At 29.7% G+C, this 24,183-nt stretch overlaps 1 protein-coding gene across 1 annotated transcript; it reads left to right on the top strand.

Moving 5' to 3' along the window:
* The first annotated feature begins 14,011 nt into the window (after positions 1-14,011).
* LOC120092513 (nudix hydrolase 18, mitochondrial-like) lies at positions 14,012-16,474 on the top strand. The gene is made up of 5 exons (XM_039050610.2): positions 14,012-14,495; positions 14,922-15,033; positions 15,139-15,222; positions 15,661-15,789; positions 15,902-16,474. Exons 1-5 carry the CDS (start codon positions 14,395-14,397, stop codon positions 16,031-16,033), a joined length of 558 nt encoding a protein of 185 aa, XP_038906538.1. The 5' UTR covers positions 14,012-14,394; the 3' UTR covers positions 16,034-16,474.
* Positions 16,475-24,183: the final 7,709 nt, after the last annotated feature.

Below are 24,183 nucleotides of genomic sequence, written 5' to 3'. Positions count from 1 at the left end.
TGAAACTTAGGCTCCCTCTAAGTGTGAGGTGTGTCACTCTCACGAAGATTTTATCTTTCCACCTTTAAATGAAGACTGCTCTACTTGATGAACTTAGGCTTCCTTTAAATTTGAGAATCCCTTCTCAAGTTGTTAAAGTATAAATCAACATGATCTAGAAAGCTAAGATCTACAACAATACAATATTCTCCAATGAAAGATTGACACACTTGTGGTTTGATAGAAAACGCACAAGACAATCAGCTTCAAAGAATTTTCAAAACAACCAATCCTAAAATTGGTCAAAACCATAATATATACGGATAACTTTGAGAAGATATTCAAGGAAAAAGTAAATCAACTCTGCAAAACAAAATATAACAGACCACGAAATTTGGAAAATCCTACTGACAAATAAGAAAAAAATCTTCTACAAAATTTGTAGCCTTTCACATTGCAGATGTCATAGAGAATGTCCTAACATATTGTAAAGGATAGGACAACACACCAGCAAATAAGCACAATAAATAACAACATATAAGAAACAAATCTTAATAAAAAAAAAAAGTAGCATGACATGAAACACGTTACATATAAACATGTTGTTTAAATTTTACCTGTAGTAAATAAGTCAATCATGCTACAATAACAAACACTCTAACACAAGTGGATACTGATCTTAAAGTAATGGTTATTTCTATTTGGCTAATTTTATAAGTCAGATTGCATTAAAAGCCTGGGATTGAGCAAAAAATAGAAGGAAAGATGCTAATTAAGTTTTTCAGGTGAGTAAAAGACTAATTTAGAAATAAATTATGAGTATTAAACTAAATTGTTGGACCCAATTAAAATGAAACTTTTAAAATTAAAAAATTCAAATTGAACTATATCCAAATTATATATACTAAATATTTACCATTCAAAATTTTCAACTCTTTATTGTACTAAAGAAACTATAGAATATAGATACTAAAATTGAAACTATAGACATCAAATTATATAATATGTCAAAACAAAATATGATAGTGACAATGTCTGTTTTCTACCCATTATTTGGGAAAACAAAATATTGTTTTAGATTTAGTAATCGAGATAAGAGATTATTATATTAGGGTACAATTTTAATTGGATGAGATTACGCAACTTCATTATGTAATAATAATAATAATAACTAATGATAATAATAATAGAACCTATTAATCTATAAACTTTTTTTCTATGCCTTGTATGTTTATATAATATTAACTTATATTTAAAAATACAAGGAGCATGTGTTAGGTTATGCAACCTACCTTGCCCATCAATAGGAAACAGGCAATTTTTGACTTTAACAATGTATACGATTTTTTTTAGGGAGCCTTCTTGATGGCCTTTATCATTCACACCCTACCAAAATAAATAAATAGTATATAATTTTTTCTCCAAAAAATAAAAAAAAATAAATTAAACAAGTCAAGGTGAACCTAGCTAAAAATTCATTGACATTGAGATTGTAAGTTCCATCTTTCATCTTTATGATTGTTGTATTTAAAAAAATAAAATTAAACATTATATACGTGAAATTCGATCAAAAGGCACTCTAATTTGTCAAAATACCTCGTTTTATAAAATAAGCTAGTAAAAAAGCGTTCAACCTTAGTATAAAATGTCTAAATCAAACTATACTATTAAATACTAAAAAGAAAAAAAGTCTGAACCATACCGATGATCATAAATTACTATTTTTTAAAAAAATAATATTTGATTAATTGAGGATACTAATGTATGACCAGTTTAACTTTAGGGTTAAAGTTGATGAACTTGATGATTTTCACGTCAAAATTGTGTTAATTATTAAAACAATTACAATGGCAAAAAGATGTTTTTTTTTTTCTACATTAACCTTTTTTTGTTTAGTTTTTTATGTTACATGAACGATTAACTAACAATAATTCATTTAAGGACGATTTGAGGCAAAAACTATCATAAGACTATAATAATCTCTTCTTACTAGTAAATACTATTTCAAAATCTCAATTAGCTATAGTTAATATTATTTCAAAACTCTTATTTGCACAGTATTTATTATTTATTACAGATTTTACTATTTTACATTCATCGTTTTTTATTCTTTACTACAGTATTTATTGTTTCATTCTCAAACTAAAGTAGTTTACACCTTAGACACATATTATTATGACCCAAGCTAAAATAATATATGCCACAAATACAAATTATTATAACCCAACAATAATGACCTAAGACAATAATACTTGCCTTAAATGTCTCCTTAAATTTAAATATCTATGTTTTATATAAAATGAGATATGAGGGGAAGATCTTTACCTCTCTATGTTGTCTTTACATCTTCTTAATCATTTCTATATGTCTTTTATTATAGCCGTTCGATGTCAAACTGATATAATTTTTCATACATAAGTTTGATCTAGATCTTAGATATGAAATATTATGATCTAATGTTGAAGATATATTTAAATGAACAATCACATTTTTTATCCCACTACAACTATTTATGTTGAAGTGGATACATGATAATGTGGTATATTTTTTGTATATGTGTGTGATCTAAATCATAGATATACAAAAACTTAATGATGGAGATATATTTGAACGGACAACAACTTGTTTTTGCCCGACTAAGACTATATGGATTTAAATGGTTTACATGATGTGGTGATGTATCTTTTCATGTATGGTATAATTTATATATATGAAACATTAGAATCTAAAAGTGGAGATATGTTTGAACAGACAATCAAATACTTTGTCCTTTAATATATATTTAATAAACTCATACATATATATATATATATATTCAAAATGGTTACAACTAATTAGAGTCAAACAATATAAAATATTATTACATAATAGGAATCTTTTTTAAAAAAAAAGAAAATTATATGCATTAAAATAAAACTATAGATTTCACGTCATGTTATTGGAGTACTTCAAAAACTTAAGTTTAAATCCAAGATTTAGAAACTAATGAACCAAAAAAATCTAAAGGTAAAAACTTTTATTGGTTGCCTAAGATGCCAAAAAAATTCACATTAACATCAATGTTGTGACTTTAATGACGTGGGTGACAAGGGAACTTAGTTTTCACCACTTCACCCAAACCTTGATACACGAGTTCATGTTTTTTAAATCACGTTTCATCATACACATCAAATTTTACTAATCATAATTCTATATTTTAATGGTTAAGCGAAATGCACATGGGGAAAGATTGTCGGGAGAAAAGGTGTCTTCCGACGACATAAAACAGCGTCGGGAGTTTCTCAGGAACTCTCGATGAATAAAATAGGGGAACTCCCGACGCCATACTTTAACTAGAACTCCCAACGGATCTCCTAACGTCCATCGGGCGGTGTCGGGAGATGGGATCTGATTTTCACCACTTCACCCAACCCCCCGCCACCCCGTCGAACCTTAAATCTGCCGCCACCGCGATTCTTCCCTTTCTCTTTGCCGATCTCTCTCATTTTCCCCATCCTTCTTCCCCGCCGATCTCCTCCCTCCGCTTCGCTCCCTCGTTCGCCGATCCCTCTCCCTTCCCTTTGCGTTTTGGTCCTTCAAGCAGCTCGCCGCCGCCGCTCCTTCAACCGTCGTCTAGTCCAGCAGCCGCCTCCTCCAACCATCGCCCGCCGCCCGCTAGTAATCTTCCCATTTTATTTTCTCTTATTTTATATATTAATTTAAATAATTATTTTTCAATTTATGAAATTTTTTGTGGATTGAGTTGTTATTGTGGATTGTGGATTAATTTATAGCATGTTATTGTGGATTGAGTTGTTATTGTGGATTATGGATGTTTCAATTTATGCAATTTTTTGTGGATTGAGTTGTTATTGTGGATTGTGGATTAATTTATAGCATGTTATTGTGGATTGAGTTGTTATGGTGGATTGTGGATGTTTCAATTTATGTAATTTTTTGGAGTAAGGATGTTATTGTGGATTGTTTTTAATTAGCATTGTTTTTTATTTAAGCCATGGATTGTAGATGTTTCAATTTATGTAATTTTTTGGATTATGGATGTTATAATTTATTTAATTTTGGACTTAGTTTAAAGGGAAAAAATCAATAACATTAGGGGTAAAAAAAGTCAAATCACGTATTATAAATTATTATAGGCCCAAAGTATAGCTAAAGTGATGTGGTTGGCAAAGCAAAATGTTAGAGAGAGCATGCCCCTCACACACCCAAGCCTAATAAGTCGATGGATAAAACCTAAAGTAACTAGAAAATACTAAGGAGAGAGTTTCTAGGTCAACTACAATTATAAATATATCATTATGACTCCATATGAGATAACTTAAACTTGTGATTTCTTCTCTATTATTTAGTTCTTTTACTGACTTAGTCATTAGAGCCATTTTTCTTTGTTTTACAAGTCCGCTCTTCCCCAAATTACAAATTTACCGTTGTTGTTATGTGAAGGTTAGGTGTGTGTTCCCTTGGTCAAAAATTGGCATCAACACTTAGAGTCGTTTGTGGAGATGAGAGTGATCTACCTTAACAAAAATTGAGATCTTTGCAAAATTAAAAAAATCAGGGTTACAGTGACTTAGTTGGAGGAAGCCATGGGCAGATTAGATCCTTATGGCCAAAATCAAAGGAAGCCAACGTGTCGAAGAGTTGAAGTCAAGTTCAAGACGACCTTGGCAAAGGCTGAGGCTACCAGTGCCAAGACCAAGGAGACCAAATTAAAGCCAAGGAAACCAAGTTGAAACAAAAAGTCAAAACCGAGATGACCAATGTCGAGGCTGAGGAGATCAAGTTGAGACAAAGAACAAAGGTTGAGGCAACCAATGCTAAGGCCAAGGAGGTCAAGTTGAAGTGAAGAGTCAAGGTCAAAGCGATCAATGCCAAGCCCGAGGAGATCAAGTTGAAGTGAAGAGCCAAGGTTGGGCCGATCAATGTCAAGATCGAGGAGACCAAATTGAAGCAAAGAGGTAAGGTCGAGACGGAGGCTCAAAATTATAAATGGAACTGAGTTTGCAATCAAAATTTCACAAGGAGCTGACTGAGATCGACCCTAAGTGCATCAAGGTAAAATATTCTTACCATTCATACACATCTAAGTACACCATGCACAATATAGAAAATGCATGAGGCCGACTCTAAGCACATGGGGGCCAAAGATCTCTATCAGCCTCATCCTAACATCTTGGAAGTTATGTGAACTCTAAACGTTTAAGGCTGAGGCCGAGGCTCAATCCTATTGATGGAAAGACAAGTTTCTTAGAGTTTAGATAGACCATGGTTGAGTTTGAAACTGAGACCAAGGTTGAGGATCACCACCAAAGATCTTCGATCGTCTACAACCTCGAAAGATAATGAGACAATTGAAGACAAACATAAAAAGCTTGATTGAAAAAAGCCACCACTCAAAGCTGTGCCGACCAACCTAATTTCAAGTCAACTTTATCTTAGGGAACTTTACTATTTATGGGGATTGTACACGGGATATATTTCCCTACTAAACAAAAACCAGAATTATAGAGGATATGCTTCCTTAGGAAAGGACGGCCCCTCAGGAAAGGATCAACACAACATAAATTTTGTGTCCAACAATGCTTAATTATGGTGGATGTGCACCTGGAACCTAGATGGATCTTAAAGAAAAAGAGAATTAGTTGGATATTCTTGACATGGCCAATGACTCGAGAATGTTATTGGGGGAGCCAAGTTCGATATGACTATACTAGTAGTAGTAAAGTAGGCACATCATAAGAAATGGGGTGTAAGCCCATTAAAGTACGATAAAGATCAAGGTCATACTTCCAAGAATAGAATACTAGGTTCAACGTGCAGACGACCAAACCATGATCACTAACTTAGAAGTTGGGGCTAATGTCAAGGGTGATTTTAGACTAAAGGATATAAACACATTTTGCGAGAACATGGACAACAAAGTTAAGAAGATAGCATGCACTACTATAAAAATGACTTTTCTTGACACTTGGAACTTTTGAGTAGTAACATGTAATTTTGATGAAAAACATCAAGAATAATGAAAAAAATGGAGGTTGGTGAAAATTTTAGATTTTGTCAGGTTGTCAAATAACTTGACAATTTTAAAATGTCAAGTAGTTTTCTAATGTAAGTGATAGTTAATAAGCGTCAAGATAGTTGAGTTATTTTTTTAGGGTTTTCATATGTATAAGAAATAAAAAATTGGGAAAGCCAAGTGAACCACCAAATTTTCCCAATTCACGATAGCTTAAGGTTTCTTTGACATTCAGCTTCTCCCTCATGTCACTCTGTCGATCTCTCATGTTGTTTGTCGTCATGTCGTCGGGTTGTGTCACGCAGTCATTGTCTCCATCTTTTCTCTATCACCATCCACACCAGTCACATTGCAGTTGTACCCCTTTTTTCGTCACATACGTCTCACGGTAGCTCCGTCCATTGTTGCCGCTTCCAGTTATCGACCTCTACCATCCCCCTTTTCTGCTGCACTTTCTGCCCAATACTTTTTGAAGGAACTCTTATAGAAGAGAACCCGTCAGCAGAAGCAAGATCTTTCTAAGTCCATTGCAAAAGAATTAAACACATTCACAAACATACAAGAACAGTTATGCATCTTAAAAAAAGTTACAACATGCTTTCTTAATCAAATACAAAATGAATGAGAGACATACCTTTGAAGAACTTATCTTTTGTAAATCTCGCGCTCTCGTGAATAATTGGACAACAATCTATCGCTCGCGTAAGCAATTGAACAATAGCCTTTCACTGTTGCTACAATCGTCTAGCCAATCTCTCGCTGTCGTTCAGATCACGAACAATTTGCTCCTTGAAAAAGCACCCTTCGACACTACCACTTGACAATCTTGGTATTCTCGGAGTGAGAATCCAGGAGATGTGGACTCTGTGTGAATTTGATAGAGGGAATGAGGAAGAAAATGATCGAACTACACGTCAAGTAAGTGGGAGAAAGGTTTTATCTATCGCATAGACTGAGAGTACTTGATCGTTTAATAAATCTCGCTCTCGTGAGAATCGCCTAGCCAATCACTTAGAAAATATCACTCGATTGTTTAGTAAATCTCGCTCTACACGATTGTTTAGTCTCTCACTATACACGATCGTTTAGTTTCTCGTTATACACAATCGTTTAGGCTCTCGCTAGAGGGCTATCGTGTAGTCTCGATTTGTAAAATGAAAACACTTTTCATTTTTATTCTTCAGTTATAAACAACTAAACATAACCTTCCACTTCATGCACGGTTAAAGGAGAAACCATATAACCATCCACATTTATCATATAATTATTTTATTATTATAAATAAATATAATAACCAACTTATCATATTATATTTATTATCTATAGTTTTAATATCACATCATATTTAATATTTAAACCATATTTAATATGAATCATATTTATATCAAATTCCTCCAATTAATGTATCTTATACATCAAATCAATTATATCACATATAATTGAACCAATTTAATTATATCATATATAATCAAATTCCCTCTTGTTAATTTGACAACTTCAAAATAACCCAAAAATTGATTCTCAACTTGAATCCAAGCTACCAAGGGGACCTTATGAACCTGTAGCTTAAAGCTTCAACGGTACGTGAATAACTGGCTAAACTCTTTAATCACGAAATCCACCATCCGTTAACTGTTGGGCACTCTATTAAAGACCAACAGTTGCACTCTTCTCACTACAAATATATTTCTGTGTGCATTGGATATAACCAATCAACAACACGATAATCCTACATAGATCACTCGTAAGTATAGTTGGGCCAATTTACCATTTTGCCCCTGTAGTTACATCTAACTCCTTAAGTACCACTGATTCTTCTAATGAACAATACATCATAGTCCTACTATGAGTGAACACCTCTCGGGGCATGAGAAAGTGTGTGGCACCATATCGTTCAAGACTCAGAATTAGCCCTTAAAGAAGCAATCTATCTACTTACCTCTGCTTCGGTGAAGGAGTGAATTCCATCTTGTGTAGTTAAGTTCCCAGCTCCCCAATTAGATGAATCCCCAAAGTGGTAGGTTTGAGTCAGCAATCTGGCCACTCGCACCCATGCAAATCAAAAGACTACTCTCATAGGCAGGAGTTCCCAATTCACTAAGGATTAAGGTCATGTTACTTATGGTCATCCTAGTAAAATGAAAGTTTCTTTCATGAACAACGTTATATAACAAGACTAAAAATTTCGTGGTCTGGTCTTATACAAACTCCTTTGTATAGGACACCCTCACTCGCATGTCTCCACATGAATGATCAGGATCAAACCATCTGTAGCACTTTACAACACTTATAACATCTACAAAGCGGGGTCGTATCTGTAGTGTCACCAGGATAAGATTTTCCTCCTTTATCCATATACTACAGACCATTTAGGTTATCACTCAAGGTATGATCCATGTCTCCATATACATGCTTAAGTTACAATGATAACCAATGATCTTAGTTTATTGGTTTTTGGTTAATGCAAATAAAATATCTCAAATTTGATAGACAACAGTGAAGAAAATATCTCATATTATTACATCATAAACGTTTGTTCATACAGGTGTTTACAAACTACAGGACCCTATGAGATTTTAGGGCATCAACCCCAACACTTGACTTTCGTAAGAAGGTTCCTTCCTTTCCTTTTTATTTCCGTCTATGATTTTTCCATCGCTATCATGATCTGCCTCTAATTCTACGTTGTTTTCGATTTTGTTTTGTATTTTGATTGCATTATTCTGATCCATGTGGATCGGGTTGGTTCGTACTGATCTACTGTGATTTTCATTGGATTAAATCTCATACTAATGAGTAGGTGAAGATTTCTGTGTTCCTTATTGATTTTTTCAATTACCCCTTAAATTTCAGGGTTTTGCTTTTGTAATTTTTGTTCAAAATGTTCACAAATAGCGATTTATAGAGTTTTGGTAGGTTCAATCCTAGATTTTATCCAAATAGTGATTGTTGGACCTCAAAACAAGAACAATTATATAGATAATTTCTAATAGTACAATTCTTAGAAAAAAAAACCACATACAAACTTGACAAACAAAACATATCAAGTATTAATTAAGTTGTCAGTTTCTGGGTGTGAAAAAGAAATTACATTTGACAACTAAAATGGGTTTAGAGGATAACAGTTTTTGTAGTAGTGATGATTTAGGTCGAGGATAACAACCTAGGACCAAAATTGGCTTAGAGGAAGAGGTTGGCTTGAGCCAATGTGCTAGCCAAGGTTGAGCCTCATCAAATACCTAACAGGGCATGCCTCACGCATGCCCCAACCCAAGCAATTATTGTAGGCCTAAAGTATAGTAAAACAGGGTACACCCCTTACACACTCAAGTCCTATATGCCAAGGGATAAACCTAAAGCAACTTGAGAACCTTAAGGAGAGGGTTTTTAGATCAACTACAACTATAGATATACCACTATGGCTTCATATGAGGTAATTTAAACATCTGACTTATTCTCTATTATTTCGTTCTCTTACTGACTTAGATATCAGAGACCTTTTTCTTTGTTTTGCATGTCTTCTCTTCTCCAACTTACAAACTCATCATTGTTATCACGTGAATGGTCAGGTGCACATTCCCCTTGGGCAAAATTTGGCATTAACAAATTACAAGTTTTTTTTTTTTTTTCTTCAGATTGATACTAACAAGTTTATAAACATAAAAAATAGTAATAAGTCCCAAGAAAGCTTCCAATCCTGTGTTTAATAGATATTTCTATTTAAAAATTTAGTACGTTTCTTAAGTGAACTTTTAAAGATGGTCCAATAAGTATATCGAAAATTTTAACTCTTATCTATTGGAAATTAACTTTAAAATTTCACAAACCTATTAGACACAATTTTATTTGGTCATTCAACAAATGTGATGGTAAAGGATGAGATCATCAACTTTTAGAGATGATTAACACATATTTTTATCCATTAATAAATAAAAATTCTAATTTCTCGATTATAACTTTATGGCTAAAATGAGCATAGCTCAATTGGTATAAAATTTGAACTATCAATTTAGAGACTAAAGGTGTATTTTTTCTAGCTCACATATTGTAAAAAAAAAAAAAAAAATGAAAGAAAAAAAGGAAAAAAAAAAACCTCACTATGTGGGAAAAGTTATATATGGAAGCAGCCCAAGATGCACTATTTATGTGTTGGTATCTTATCCAAGTTCAATTTTCACTTTTAAATTTACCGAATCAAATGAATTCAACAAATTTACTTTTGGTCCAGGTATTGCATCCAAACAACTTTCTTAGATTGCATTTGGATTTTGTGATATCTAGAAACTAACAAAAAAAAAAGCCCTTGAAAACAATATTTTACATCTTTTTAATGTTTTCAATAATGATGTTGCACAAAATACAACTCTAGAAAGTATCATTAACTTCTAGTAATCTTTTTGTTACGTACCACCTGCCAAACATATCATTCATCTTGTTTGTTTCATAGGTTTCTAAAATTGATGTTTTTGAAAAGGATATAACAAATCCTTGTTTATTTCATGGATATTTGCTTTTAAAACCTTGATGGTTATTATCCAAGAATAAAAATGTACTCATGAACTCTCAAATTTTATTAATATTATCCTAATTGGAGCTGAAACTTTTTTTTCCCCTTGGAAATAGAAAGGAGTGAGAAAGACAAAAATTACTCATGATTACTTTTCTAATTAATGATTAATTTAATTTTAAGTATTTAATTAATTAATTATTAATTATTAGTAGTAAAATTTATATATTTCAATTAATTTAAATATCTTAAATCTAAATTATTTTTCAATAAAAAATCTAGAGAGCCGAAAATTAATTATATCCTCGATATGTCTAAATAAAAGACATTTATTATCCTAAAATTTTTAACTATGAATATTTCTTAAAAAAAAAAAAAACTCTCAATAATGATTAGAAATAGAAACTTTTAGTTTTCACTTTACAAAATTAGCATGCTTTTAAAAATTAGTTCAAAAGTTTGTTTTGGTCCATCTCGAAGACACTGAGATTTAGGTAAATTTTTTATTTTTTTTCTAACTTATTGATTATTTTGGTTTTTGTGTTGCTACACCTCGCTAGATTACACAATGAGATTTTGGTAAAAAAATTGAAATGTTATGTAATATTCCCAAATCTTTACAAAATTTAAAAAATCACACTACCAAATATTACACAATTTGGAGAAATTTGAAAAAATAATTTACAATTTGGAGAAATTTGAAAAGATAATTAGTAAATTATTTAGATAATCAGAAAATCAATCTAGAAATTCATAGAAATGTAAATTAGACTAAGATTTGTAAGATTTTATATAAGATTTGAGAAATATTGCAAAAGGAAATTCAAGAAGAAATAAGAGTTGGTATAAGATTTGATGAGATTGCATATAATTTGAAAAAATTATCGTCGAGTTGGGGCTAATCCCCTATCTCTCAAAGGTTGGTCAATAATCAATTCCCTCTACTGGAACCTCTTTTAGATCCATCTTTGAAGATCTTGGAAATCCTAATATATTGTGGATCTCGGTGTTAACCCAGGAAAAATAAAATTCTATACATTTGGATTTTCTCAGTGAAATCTCGGGCATGATTAACAACGAAATTCGTATATTTAAGCTTTTTTGGACAAGATTCCGAGATTATATATATATATATATATATATATCCCCCAAATTTTACCCAATTTTTATAAAATTTTGATCTTTCCCAAAATTTAAAAATGAATCAAATTGGAAAATCTATTTTTAAAATTGGAAAACTCATTTAGAATTTTAGTTTTAGAAATTCATATAATTGTGAAAACAGATGTTATGCTAGAATACATAATAATTTGATGTAATATTTAGTTAACATATTTAAATTTGGAGAAAATTTAAAAAGATATAAAATTTGGTACAAGATCTAGGAAGATTATGTAAAACTTTAATAGATATACCAAGAATGTCCAAAACAATTGATAAGTTACAAAAAGTTGATTTTTTACTTAATCTTAGTGACTGATCTTGACCGAAGTGGATCGAGAAAAATCATTCTTATGAATTTAAAAAACGTGCTAGATTTATAAGGTGGAAAATTAAACGTGCTAATAATTTTCCATTTCATATCCCTATCCATCCTATCATGTTGGCAATCCAAACTGATTGTTAAAGATCACAATTTGTAATTTAATTTTATAATTACGTGGGAATATCGGTTCAATTAAGAGTGAGGAGAAAGTAGTAACAATAATAATAATAATAATAATAAAAAAGTACCAAACAAATTTACAATGAAAATGAGGATAACCAAAAAAATCACTTGTTTTTTTTAAAAAAAAACAATATTTAGCTTGCAATCCACCCAACCATTGAATTATAATGTATCACATGACCAACTCTTTACTTTTATGATTAGAGTGGGATGGTAGAAAGATGTAGCTCAATGCATAGAGCTATTACTATTTTCATACAATGAACTCTAAACGACCTAAAAAATTTTATATACAAAAAAGAAAAGATTAAAATATCATTTTAGTCTCAATATTTAAAATGATAGGACCAATTAATATATCTACAACTCACTAGGATCACCTCTTAGACAGTCAACCAAACTATAGTACTCTAATATACCATAAATTAATCACCAAGTAATCAACCAATAATTGATAACAATAAACCATAAAATTTTGGAAGACTAAAAATACATAACACACACGAAATATATGTGGAAAACCCCTTCGATGCGAAGCGTAAACACCATGGGACTTGTGAGGAGTTCACCATTCTCACACCTTCTCTTATTATGATAAAATTGAAGGAAAAATAACTTAAATCAGTCATACAAATATTCGCAACCTACCAATACTTTCATATATAAGAGATCAAGGTTTTAGAGATAAAAAGAATGAAAATACCACCCAGTTTTATAGATTTTGTTCAACAATGATTATCGATAAACTAGAGCTCAAAACGACGACTCAACCGTTCAAAATGAGACCCTATGTGTCCTAACGAGCTAACCAAAATTCAGCAAAATCCAAAAGTTGAAACAACAACAATTGACAACTTTGTGGAAGTTATCCCTGAAAAATTGAACTGCACTGTTCTCCCTGTTTCTCTCCGTTTTATGTGTCTTTTTTTGAGTTTTTTAAAAATTCCGTTTGTTTATTAGGACATCCCATCTCAGAGGGAAAAAAAACCAGACTTTCAAGACAAACCAACCCATTTATACCCAATTGAGCTAAACACATAACCCAACATTTTGGTTTAAAAATAGCGATTTTTATATTAAAAAAAATCATCTTTGACTATATATTTTCAAAAATGTAATTTTGAATTTTTTCAATAAAAGCTTTTAGTGTTATTTTTGGGCAAAATTGTCATTTTACTCTTTATCTTTCTATGAGCTACATATATTTCTCTATTTTCGAAGTTCTCTTAATGATTGAGAGAGAAATACATTTATTATGGAGGGAGAAAACATATATATATATATATATATATATATTTGTGTTTAAGGTCAAAGTCCAAATTGTAAATAGCCACCGATATTAGTGAAAAAAATAAAATTCAATAGGTCTTTCTTGTAAAAAAACTATTAATGTAATATATCCTTCTTTCAATAAATTTTAAATTTAGTCTAATTTTAGTTCCTTGTACTTCAAATAAATCTTAAAGTTAGTTTCTCAATGTTAATTTTTATGAAAATACAATATGTGAATATGTTTTCAAAATCTATAATAAAAATGCTAATTGATAAAAAAAATTAATTTAAAAAATCAACAATAAATTAGCAGCGAGACGAAATATAAAATCTATTGAAAGTAAATGGATTAAAATTGAATAAATGAAAATTCAGACTAAAGTTAAATAAACTTCAGAATATAGAGACCAAAATGATATTTTAAAGTAAATCTATGTATGAGTATCATGTCGGATCATAATTTGACATTTAGTACTCTTGAAATATTTTGAATTTTTTTAATCTATGTGAAATAAAAATGAGATGCATAAAGATTCACTGAAGTATTGTTGGAGGAAAAAAAAATGGTGAGTCAGCGACACGTAAGACATGAATGAAATTGCATGCTGTCCCTTTGGGTTGGGTTGGGTTTTATTATAAAAGGGGTCATTTGGGGTGTGGTTTTTCTTCAAGGATGTCCACTAAATCTGAATCCACACTCCTTTGGCTTTAATTACCCAATTTCCTTTCCTTTCCTTTCTTTTCTTTTCCAATTTCTTCAGGTTACAACATTTTTTTGCCAACTACCCCTCTGCTTCTAAAACCCTCTGTTTCTTTTCTTTCTCTTTTGGAAAAGTTTATTTTTGTTCCTTTCCCAGACATTCTTGGCTGTTCTTCCCATTCCCCTTCCCCCTTCCCCTTCTTTTTCTTCTTAATTTATTACCCAATTTTCCCTTCTTAAAACCCACAACCATGGTCGCTTTGGTTTCTCAAGATAACATGGTTTCTTTGGTTTCTCGTACTGGAAGGCATTTGCAGCGTTATGATATCAGGGGTCGCCGCCAAGTTGTTGGGTAATTTCAACATATCTTGAAATTTTGCCTCTTCTTGTTGATTTATTTGAATTTTGGATTGTTCCCACAAAACCCTTTTGAAATCATATAGGAATTTGCTACTTTTTTTGGTTTTTTTCCCCAATTTTGATTAAATCATTTCTGCCTTTGGATAAGACTTATGGATGAATGATTGTCATCATAGGATTGGGAGCCATCATCTTCTTTTGCTATTGGATTGGTTTGTGTTGTACCATTAATCATTTTCTCATGGGTCCCTTTAGAAATTGATGGGTCTTAATCTACTACATGTGGCTACCAATCAAAACCCAAATTTTCCACAATGGAATGGATATGTTTTTCTTTGTTTTCTTTTTAATTAGTTTGGTGGGGGTGGAAAAGTTAAACCAATTTTGATTCAATTTCTTCTTGGGAAATTTTTTGCAGATGCATTCCCTATAGGTACAAGACAACTAAGAAAAGTGCTTTGGATAATATAGAGGAATTGGAAGTGCTTGTGATTAGCTCACAGAAAGGGAAAGGCATGTTGTTCCCAAAGGTAAAAGATTGGACAGATTTTCAGATCTGTGTTTCATTTAAAATTTGCTGATTGATTTCAACTGATGTGTTAAAGTAATAAACCCCTTAATTTTGAAAATTACAGGGAGGTTGGGAAACTGATGAATCTATTACTGAGGCTGCTTCAAGAGAAACCCTTGAGGAAGCTGGTGTTAGAGGAATTGTTCAGGTTTATCTCTATCTCTTTCTCTAGATTTGATTATAGATGTCTTTTTCTAGGAAAAAAAGGTTTAAGGTTTCTGTGGTTTTGACTGGTTTTTTGTTACAATTGTTTTGGATGTTGAATTATAATGTTATAAGATTAGGAAGATTTAGACTGAGTTGACAGTAGTTATGGTAAAGAACATGAAATCGAACGCTATTGGTTGGTTGGAACGTTCGAGGCGATAATTTGTTCTCATGTTTCTTTTGTTGACTCTTAAAGATTTCTAGATCTAGCAGAATTCTGTTTTTTCCTACACTTTTTAACAAATTGTTATGATGGTGATCCAATCTGAAAAAAAGAAAAAGTCAACCTTAGTGTTTGCTTGTCTTCCTGGCTTCATTTTGGTTGAAAATTGTTCCCTGTTTCGGATGTGAATTCTCAACTCGAAATCTGGGTTTGCAGGGTGAATTGGGGAGTTGGAGTTTCAAGAGCAAAACCTATGACACTTTCTATGAAGGATACATGTTTCCTCTACTTGTCAAGGAGCAGCTCGAGTTTTGGCCCGAAAAGAATTTTCGACAACGAGTTTGGGTATATTCACTCTCCCAACCCAATCATTCATCTGCCTGGTTAAAAATTCATCCATTCGTGTTGCCTTTTTCATAATCTAAAACTTCTCGGTTTTCAATTCGTTTACTTATAGATGAGCGCTCACGAAGCTCGGGAGGTTTGCCAGCATTGGTGGATGAAGGAAGCATTGGATATATTGGTAGGACGACTTTCAACCCAAAAGAAGCAACAGATTGAGGAAGTTATGCCGTGCTCGTTGAGCTGACGAAGATGGAGGTCACCTCTCGTCTCTTGCCTTTACGGTTTTCGTGTAAATAAGAATTTGGTGAAAGGCTACATTGGCAGAGCAGAAAAGTACTGAAAAAATGGGGAAGAGTTTATATTTAGGAAGATTAAAGTGAAGAAGAATTAAGAAAAAATGGTTAAAGGAAAGAGATTTTCTAGTTGGAAGTCTGCATTTTCTGGATATTTGGTAGAATCATGCGGCTCAAAGATACACCAAAGGAAGTCTGATTGAAGAAATGGAAACTTTTTTTTTTCCTACACAAAGATGAAGAACAGAGATTTGATTCTGATCACAAACTTTGTTTCTTTTTCTTTCTTTTTTGAGTTTCTGTTTTTTTTTTTAGGAGAAAAAATATTCAATCAGACTCCCAAGTGTAATAGTTGTTCTTCTTGTCAATGTCAATTTGAAAACTTCAATCCATATTCATATCCTCTCATTTTCACTTTTCAATGGGGATATCTTTTATCTTTTCTCTCTTAAATGTATAATTATAATTTAAGTAAATTGTAATTTAAAAAAGAAAAAAAAAAAGGCACTTTAATTGAGAGCTTTTTTTTGGTTGGACAAATTTGCAAAAAAACAAAAGAACAAAAGAACAAAAACAAAATAAAACAAAAATCTTTACCAAAATTAACAAACATGAATAACCAAACATGCAAAAACAGAAAATCATAAACAAAAAGTTTAAATCATTATCACATGGGCCCTAAGGGAGTATTTGTAACAACCTCTATAGTTTAAGGTGGTTTAAGAATTCTCTCTTTTTGTATTAAAATACTAAAACTAATAACCATGTTCAAGAGTAATTGACATGATCTTTCTCTCTAGAGCTCAAAGGTTGGATCTCTCATCTCGCAATTAGTTATACTAAAAAAACTTATAATTATAGGACGATTAAATTACATATTTTATATTTGTAATTTAGGTTTAATTAGTTTTGATTTAGAAAATTGTGATAAATGACTGAAAAACATACACAATGAAAAACGGTTAAAAATATGTGATATTTAGAGTTGCTAAATATGTTAAAAATACCCCTCAACTTTCAAAAGTTCCAATAATATCTTTAAACTATTTTTTAAAAAAGGTTAAGAAATATTTTTGTCGTAGTATATGGATGGAAACCATTGATTTCTCGTTTAAAGATCTTATTTAACTTTCAAAAGTTGTATCAATACTCTTAGCCTATCAAAAAAAGAAAAAATCGAGATGTTCCAACCATTAGTATAGTGATCAATTTATTTGAAGTTATCTTGAGTTGGAAAAAACCAATTTGAAAACATATTATAGACGCTCTCATTTTTTTCTTCATATGATACTCTTATTTTTCTTACATATGTCTAATTCTTATACCAATTTTTCTTACATATGTCTAATTCTTACACCAATTTTATCAGTACTCGAATACAAACCAAAATTTCACGTTAAAGCATAAATTCTCACAAAATCTCCCAATCCCATAAAATATAAATATCCCCTTAAAATTTATCAAAAAGACCAATAGTAAAATATTGTTTTTAACTATTGACACACACTCAACTACTAATGTAGGACTTTGTTAAAACATTTAAGCTCTAACGTCCCTTGGTGGTTCCATCATTCACTTTCTTCTTGTTATAGTCTTTATACCTTGATTATGGACATTTTTTTGGTTTTCTTTGTGTGTTTTTTTAAATAAACAAAGATCAACGAGTTATAAGAAATGGAGTAAAAAGAGTATTGAAGAAGAGATGATAGAAAAAAGAAAGAGAAATAGAGAAGTGTTAGGACATAAATTAAAATAAGGGAGAGAGTGAAAAAGGGAGGTGATGGGGTGTAGATAAACACTAAGAGCATTCTTTTAACATTTTTTTTTAGAAAGATAAGAATACTAATGCAACTATTGAAAATTTATAGGTATTTTTATAGTGACAACAAGGTATTAATAATTTATGTTCATATATATTAGCGGTAAGAGTATTTTTATATTTTATTTAAGTTTTGAAATATTTGAAAGTTTATAGGTATTTTTGAAAGAAAACAATAGTTTTCATCCACAACTATTAATAAAGGTATTACTGAACTTTTTTTTGAAATTTTTAAAAGTGTAAGAATAATTTTTTCACAAAACACAAAATTGAAGAACATTTTTTTTATATAATTTGGCCTAAAAGTTACTACTGAACTTTCTTTTGAAATTTTTAAAAGTGTAAGAATAATTTTTTCACAAAACACAAAATTGAAGAACATTTTTTTTTATAATTTGGCCTAAAAATTACTACTAGTAGTTTTTCGGGAACTAGGAGGGTGAATATTTTTTGAGAAAATTCTTATAAATAAAAAAATCTCAAAAAATATTCACACTTTATAGCAAAAAGTTTCAAAAGTGTTTTATACTTTCCAACTTTTTACTATAAAGTATAAATATTTTTAAATATTTTTTTTATATTTAAAAAGATCCTTTTCTTTTTGTCTATAGAAAAAAATTACTCTTTAAATTCCAATAAAATTAACGGCATAGTACTTAACCAAATAAAAAATACAAGCTTGGAAAATATGGCATTGATATATAAGAAAAATATTTACTTCTATTAGGAGTGTTCAAAAAATCCGATGACCCGAAAAAACTGATCAACCCAACCCAACCCATGCGATTTGGGTTGGGTTGGATTCAAATAATGAAAATTTTATGAATTGGGTTGGTTCATGGATTCACCTAATATAACCCAAACCAACCGGAACCAATTCGAATTTATTATTAACTTTAAAATATATTTTTTATTACTTATAACACAATTATTTATACATATATTGATTTTAATTTTATTTAATTCTAATATTTTTTGAATAATTTATTCTTCAACAACTTTTAAAAGTAATTTCTTTGCAATTTAGAAAAAAAAATCACTATATAAATTGAAATTGAGTTGTTAGTCTTAATTCAATATATGAAAATAATTAAATTATATTTTTACATATTTACGTTTTGCTACTTTTTAGAACAAAATTTTAAATTAATGACCCGATTAACCCGAACCAACCCAACTCAAATATTTCATAGTTGAGTTGGGTTGGGTTCATTTTTTAATAAGAGTTATTTGGGTTGAAAAAATTTCCAATTCGAACAATTGGGTTGGGTCTAAAAACTCTTTTAATCCAACTTAACCCAACCTATGAACATCCTAACTTCCATTCTTGGCTCTACTCATTTTTTTTTTAGCCTAGTTGAGTGATCTAACACCATTTCCCCATCAAGTAAACTCCTTTCATCTTTTGTTTTTATAAAAAAATATTTTTTAGTTTTTAGTTTTTGTTGTATCACTGGGAGTGATTAAAAAAAAGAAAGAAAAAGATCACCCAAAGCGATATATAATCTGATAAATGAAAAATACAATTTTATGAGTCATTGACTAAAATATTGAGACTCACAAGCGATTCGATTGTCAGTGCCAGTTTTATTTTATTTTATTAGTTATTGGGACAAATATATATATATATATGTATATATAAACTGATTTTTTTAAAATGTAATAATATAAATACATTAAAATACATCAAAGTGTTTCTTTAAGCAGATTCTTTTATTTGTTATTTATTTATTATTTTTTTTTTTTTTTGTCAAAGACAAGCATTTTACGAAAGGAATATTTCTAACGGTCTAAAGGAACTTTCACTAAAATTGATTGGGAGAATCATTAGGTTTGAATGATTGCCAAAGAAGCTTTCAACAAATTAAAGAGAGGAAGAAATAAAATGGAAAGAAAAAAGATGAGATAAAGTGAAAAAAAATAAAATGAATGATTGAGATAGGGATAGAAGGAGAAAATATTGAATATTAAAGGGGAATGAAAGCAAAATTACGACTTTTTCAAAGAAAAAAAAGGGTGATATGTTGAGATTGAAATGAATGGGAAATATGGAATGGCCTACTAACATGGTTTTTTTATTTATTTATTTTTTATTTTTTAATATATATATATATATATTAAAAAATGGAAAAAAGGACTAACATGGAAGATGAAGGCTTAATAATCATCACTCCAATTATGGATGGTTCTTAGGGAACCTACTACGGCGACCACACCCCCCTTCCAAACCATGTGCTTTTTTTTCTTTTTTCTTTTTTCTTTTCACATTAGTTAAAAAAAAAAAAATTTGAAATGACAAAACAACTGAAAAAATTTATAGAATATAGCAAAATTTCAGAATCTATCAATGATAGATATTAATAGTTCTATCCATGTGTATCAATGTCACTTATAAATACGGAGAGAAATCTATCATTGTCCATCATTGATAAATTGTAAAATTTTGTTACATTTTGTAAATATTAAGATTCATTTTTCTATATTTGAAAATAACCCAAAAAATAGTAATAAACAAAAAAATCATTTTTTATTCTTGTATTTTAATGTTTGGTTCCATTTAGTTATCTACTTCCAATAAATTTTATCGAAGTTGATTAAATAATAATAAGTTTTATGAAACAAAATATTAAGTAAATATAGTTGTACTCATCTTTGTGCAGTCTAGACTATACACCAATGAAACCCTGTCATGTGGTAGATCTTTTTTTGAAAAAAATGATTTTTTATAATTTTACTTCAGTGTATTGAAATGGGTTCCATGTATTTATGTAGGTAATGCTTATAGATAGAGAAAAAAAAAAATATAAAAACACTATATATATATATATATATATATAAGACTGGTCTTCAATATACGAACAAGTTTATCCTATGCTATGTTATTAATTCTATTCTTTTGAACGGGCACGTAACTTGGTTATCAACATTTGTTAGATTGGTACCACACTAATACAACCCTAGCTAGGTTCAAGACGATAATATATCACAATTTTTTAATACATATTTTTAATGTATTCATTTTCTATGATAGAAAATTTGAACTCATTTTTGTCAGAAAAATCACCCAAAACAGGAAAAGTTTTTATTTCAAGAGCTATATGTTTAATTCATCGAATTGAAACTTAATATATTTCTAACTCAACTTATAAAATGTATTCTTGTTCTTTTAAAGATATGTGGAAAGTTAATACAATGTATTGTAATACACAATAATCAGTAATTTTAATACTTAGTAATGATATTATTATTATTTTTTTTCATTGGAGGTTCTTAAAGGAAAATCATTTTAAAATATTTTAAAGATTTTGGAATATTAGAATCTAAGGATGAGATGAAAATTGAAGTCAAAATTCAAGACTAAAATGTAAATTTTGAAATTGAAGAATCAAATGAAAATTAAATTGATCAAGACTTAGAGGCATTAGCGTATAATTTTAAAGTTCAATGATCAAATAGAAACTAAGCTCAAAACTTAGAGACCAAAATGATATATATATACAGAGTACACTTTTTTTTCTCATAATTATAAAATAAAAAAGATGCACTTAATTGTTAAGTTCTACTCAAATCATCTAAAATGAATATAGTTATTTTGGAGAATAATTTTTTGACACAATAAGATTCAACTATTTCAAAAGTATATTGTTGATAATACATGTAGATTGCTTGACGTTTTAAGATACCAAAACATCTCATCAATTTAAGTTATATACCTTCTGATTTCTAATGCAATTTGGTCACTTTGTTCATTGAAATAATATAGGAAAAATTATTTTTAACCCTTAAATTTTAAAAAATAAATGTGTTCAACCGCTGGATTTTTAGTTTTTTAAAACATTAAGGAAGTATATTTTTTATCATTTGGAATAATTATTCGCATTTTATTTCTTAAAACTATGAAGAAAGTAAAAAAAATTTCCCAAATAGGAAAAATGTCAAATTATTTCCAGAAATAACAAAAGAAAAAAAATATCGATAGACTTTTATCAACGTTGAGTGATAAGCTTTATATCCGTAATAGACTTCTATTGATCTCTATAAAAAAAAGATTAAAAATAATATCCCTTATTTTTCTACTTAAAATCCCCTTAAAAAGTATCGAAATAACTTTCTTAAACTGATATTCTAATTTAAAATTGACAAAAAAATAAAAAATAAAAGATAAAAAAAATCAAAGCCTTTGTAAACCTATTCTAAAGAAGTCGGATATTAAAAAAAATACATTTTAAGAAATTAGATACATACTTCTCAAAACTTAGAAATTAAAAAGACCAATTTTTTCACTACTATATTCCTACAAAAGAAAAAAAAAATATTTTTCAAAAAGTCATTTTTATTTAAACATTTTCTTAAAAAAAAAATCTGCTTATAATAAAAACACTCATGTATTTAGTAATTCTTTCTCAAAAGTATTTCTATTTTAAATTTGTTCGGTGTATTATATACTAAAAATATTTTTATTCCAAGGTTGTTTGGTTTGTTATACACCAAAAGTGTTTTTATTGATGTCAAATATATGAATTAATAATTTAAAATAATGGTTGTTGGAGTTGGACGGAAGTGACCACGAAGTAGGTCTCCGGTGGTGGTGGTCATCAAGGTGGCCAACAACGGTGATATCGGAGTTGGCCTGTAGAGGGCGATGGTAGCTATGACAACATTATGGAAGTGAGGTAGACTTTTGGAGTGTTTTAGTAGTTTTAAGAATTATACAAATTAGGCAAAATTAATCACTAAACACTTATTTTGTAAACTAGGGTATTTTGGTAGTTTTAGAAAGGAGAATTCTTATAAATTAAAAAATTCAAAAAATATTTACACTTTGTAGCAAAAAGTTACAAAAATACTTTGTACTTTTGGAATCTTTTGCTATAAAGTGTAAGTATTTTTAAATTTTTTTTAAATTAAAAAAATTCCATTTAAAAAATTAAATGTAATTTTTCTAAAAGTTGATTTCAAGTTTTATCCTAAACTAACTTATTTTTAAATTCATTTTCGATTGTGTGTGTGGTTGTCAATTAATTTTTTTTCCAAAAATTAAATACTATTCAAAATACACCCAAAATCTCCCCGACTACATTTGGTGAAACTGCTTTTTGTTATGATTTCTTAAAAAAAAAAAAAAAAAACCCTCAAATTGGGCTTTCAACTTCCAAGCCCATTTATTATGGGCAAACATTCCATGGGCTTCCTTGACACAGGCCTAAATTGGCAAATGCTAGCCTCCTTGAAAATTGGTATTTTTAATTTCAAACTTAATTTCACAAATGTTCACACTTCAAATATTTTCAAGGTTAGATTTTTATGGAAGTTTTATAGGACAAATTGATTGATTTAAGAAAAAAGTATTTTTTTTTAAAAGATTCATTTTTATTTAAATATTTTTTATTAAAATTGATTAAAATATACACGAAAAGCTATTTGATTGGTTGTCAAACACTCTAATTTTTTTCAAAATGACTTACTTTTCAAATTAACCACTACAAAATGTATTTTAAACACCCCTAAGCCTTTGTCTAATATCGACAGTAAATTATGGTATTTTTATTTTCAAATTTTTATTCCTTAAATTTGGTTGTACATGTCAAAATGAGCACAACTCAATTGCATATACTATCAATCTCAAGGTTAGAGGTTTGATTCCTCCACTCACCTATTTAATTCATTACTTTTTTTTAAAAAAAAAAAGAAAAAAAATTGGTTGTACATTAAAAGTTATAATATACACTATTTCATTTACAGAAGTTGGACCAAGTTTAGAAGATATTATCCATTATTGTCTCACCATTTGGCTTATAAATTCGATATGTATTACATAGACCATGCATTTATTTTTGAAAAAAATGTATATGGGACACTTAATGATGTCTATATATTGTTTTGTATTTACTGCATATCCTTAGATGCAATAAGTTGGTATATACCGGCGTTCGTATTATATATATTAAATTATCATATTGAATATATTTTTGTGTATATTTAGTTAATTCATATATATATATATATGAAAACTACCACAATTATGTTTCTAAATATGATATATATATATATATATATATATATATATATAAACATGTAACGTTACAGTAGATTTGATATACACGATGTTCATTTACATAGCAAAAGGATGGATCAATTAATGGTATCCAATATCAAGTAATTGAGGGTGCTAATCAGCATGACATTTATTTACCTAGCAAGAGGGTATGGTTGCTGGATGTGGGATATTATTGCAAATACCATGCTTTCATGCATGTGTTGTCCTTATTGTCAAGCACTTGT

The sequence above is a fragment of the Benincasa hispida genome, chromosome 12 (genome assembly GCF_027475165.1).
Source record: "Benincasa hispida cultivar pf3 chromosome 12, pf3_genome.v1.1, whole genome shotgun sequence".
In the NCBI taxonomy this organism is placed as follows: domain Eukaryota; kingdom Viridiplantae; phylum Streptophyta; class Magnoliopsida; order Cucurbitales; family Cucurbitaceae; genus Benincasa; species Benincasa hispida.
This window is presented reverse-complemented; position numbering and strand designations above follow the sequence as displayed.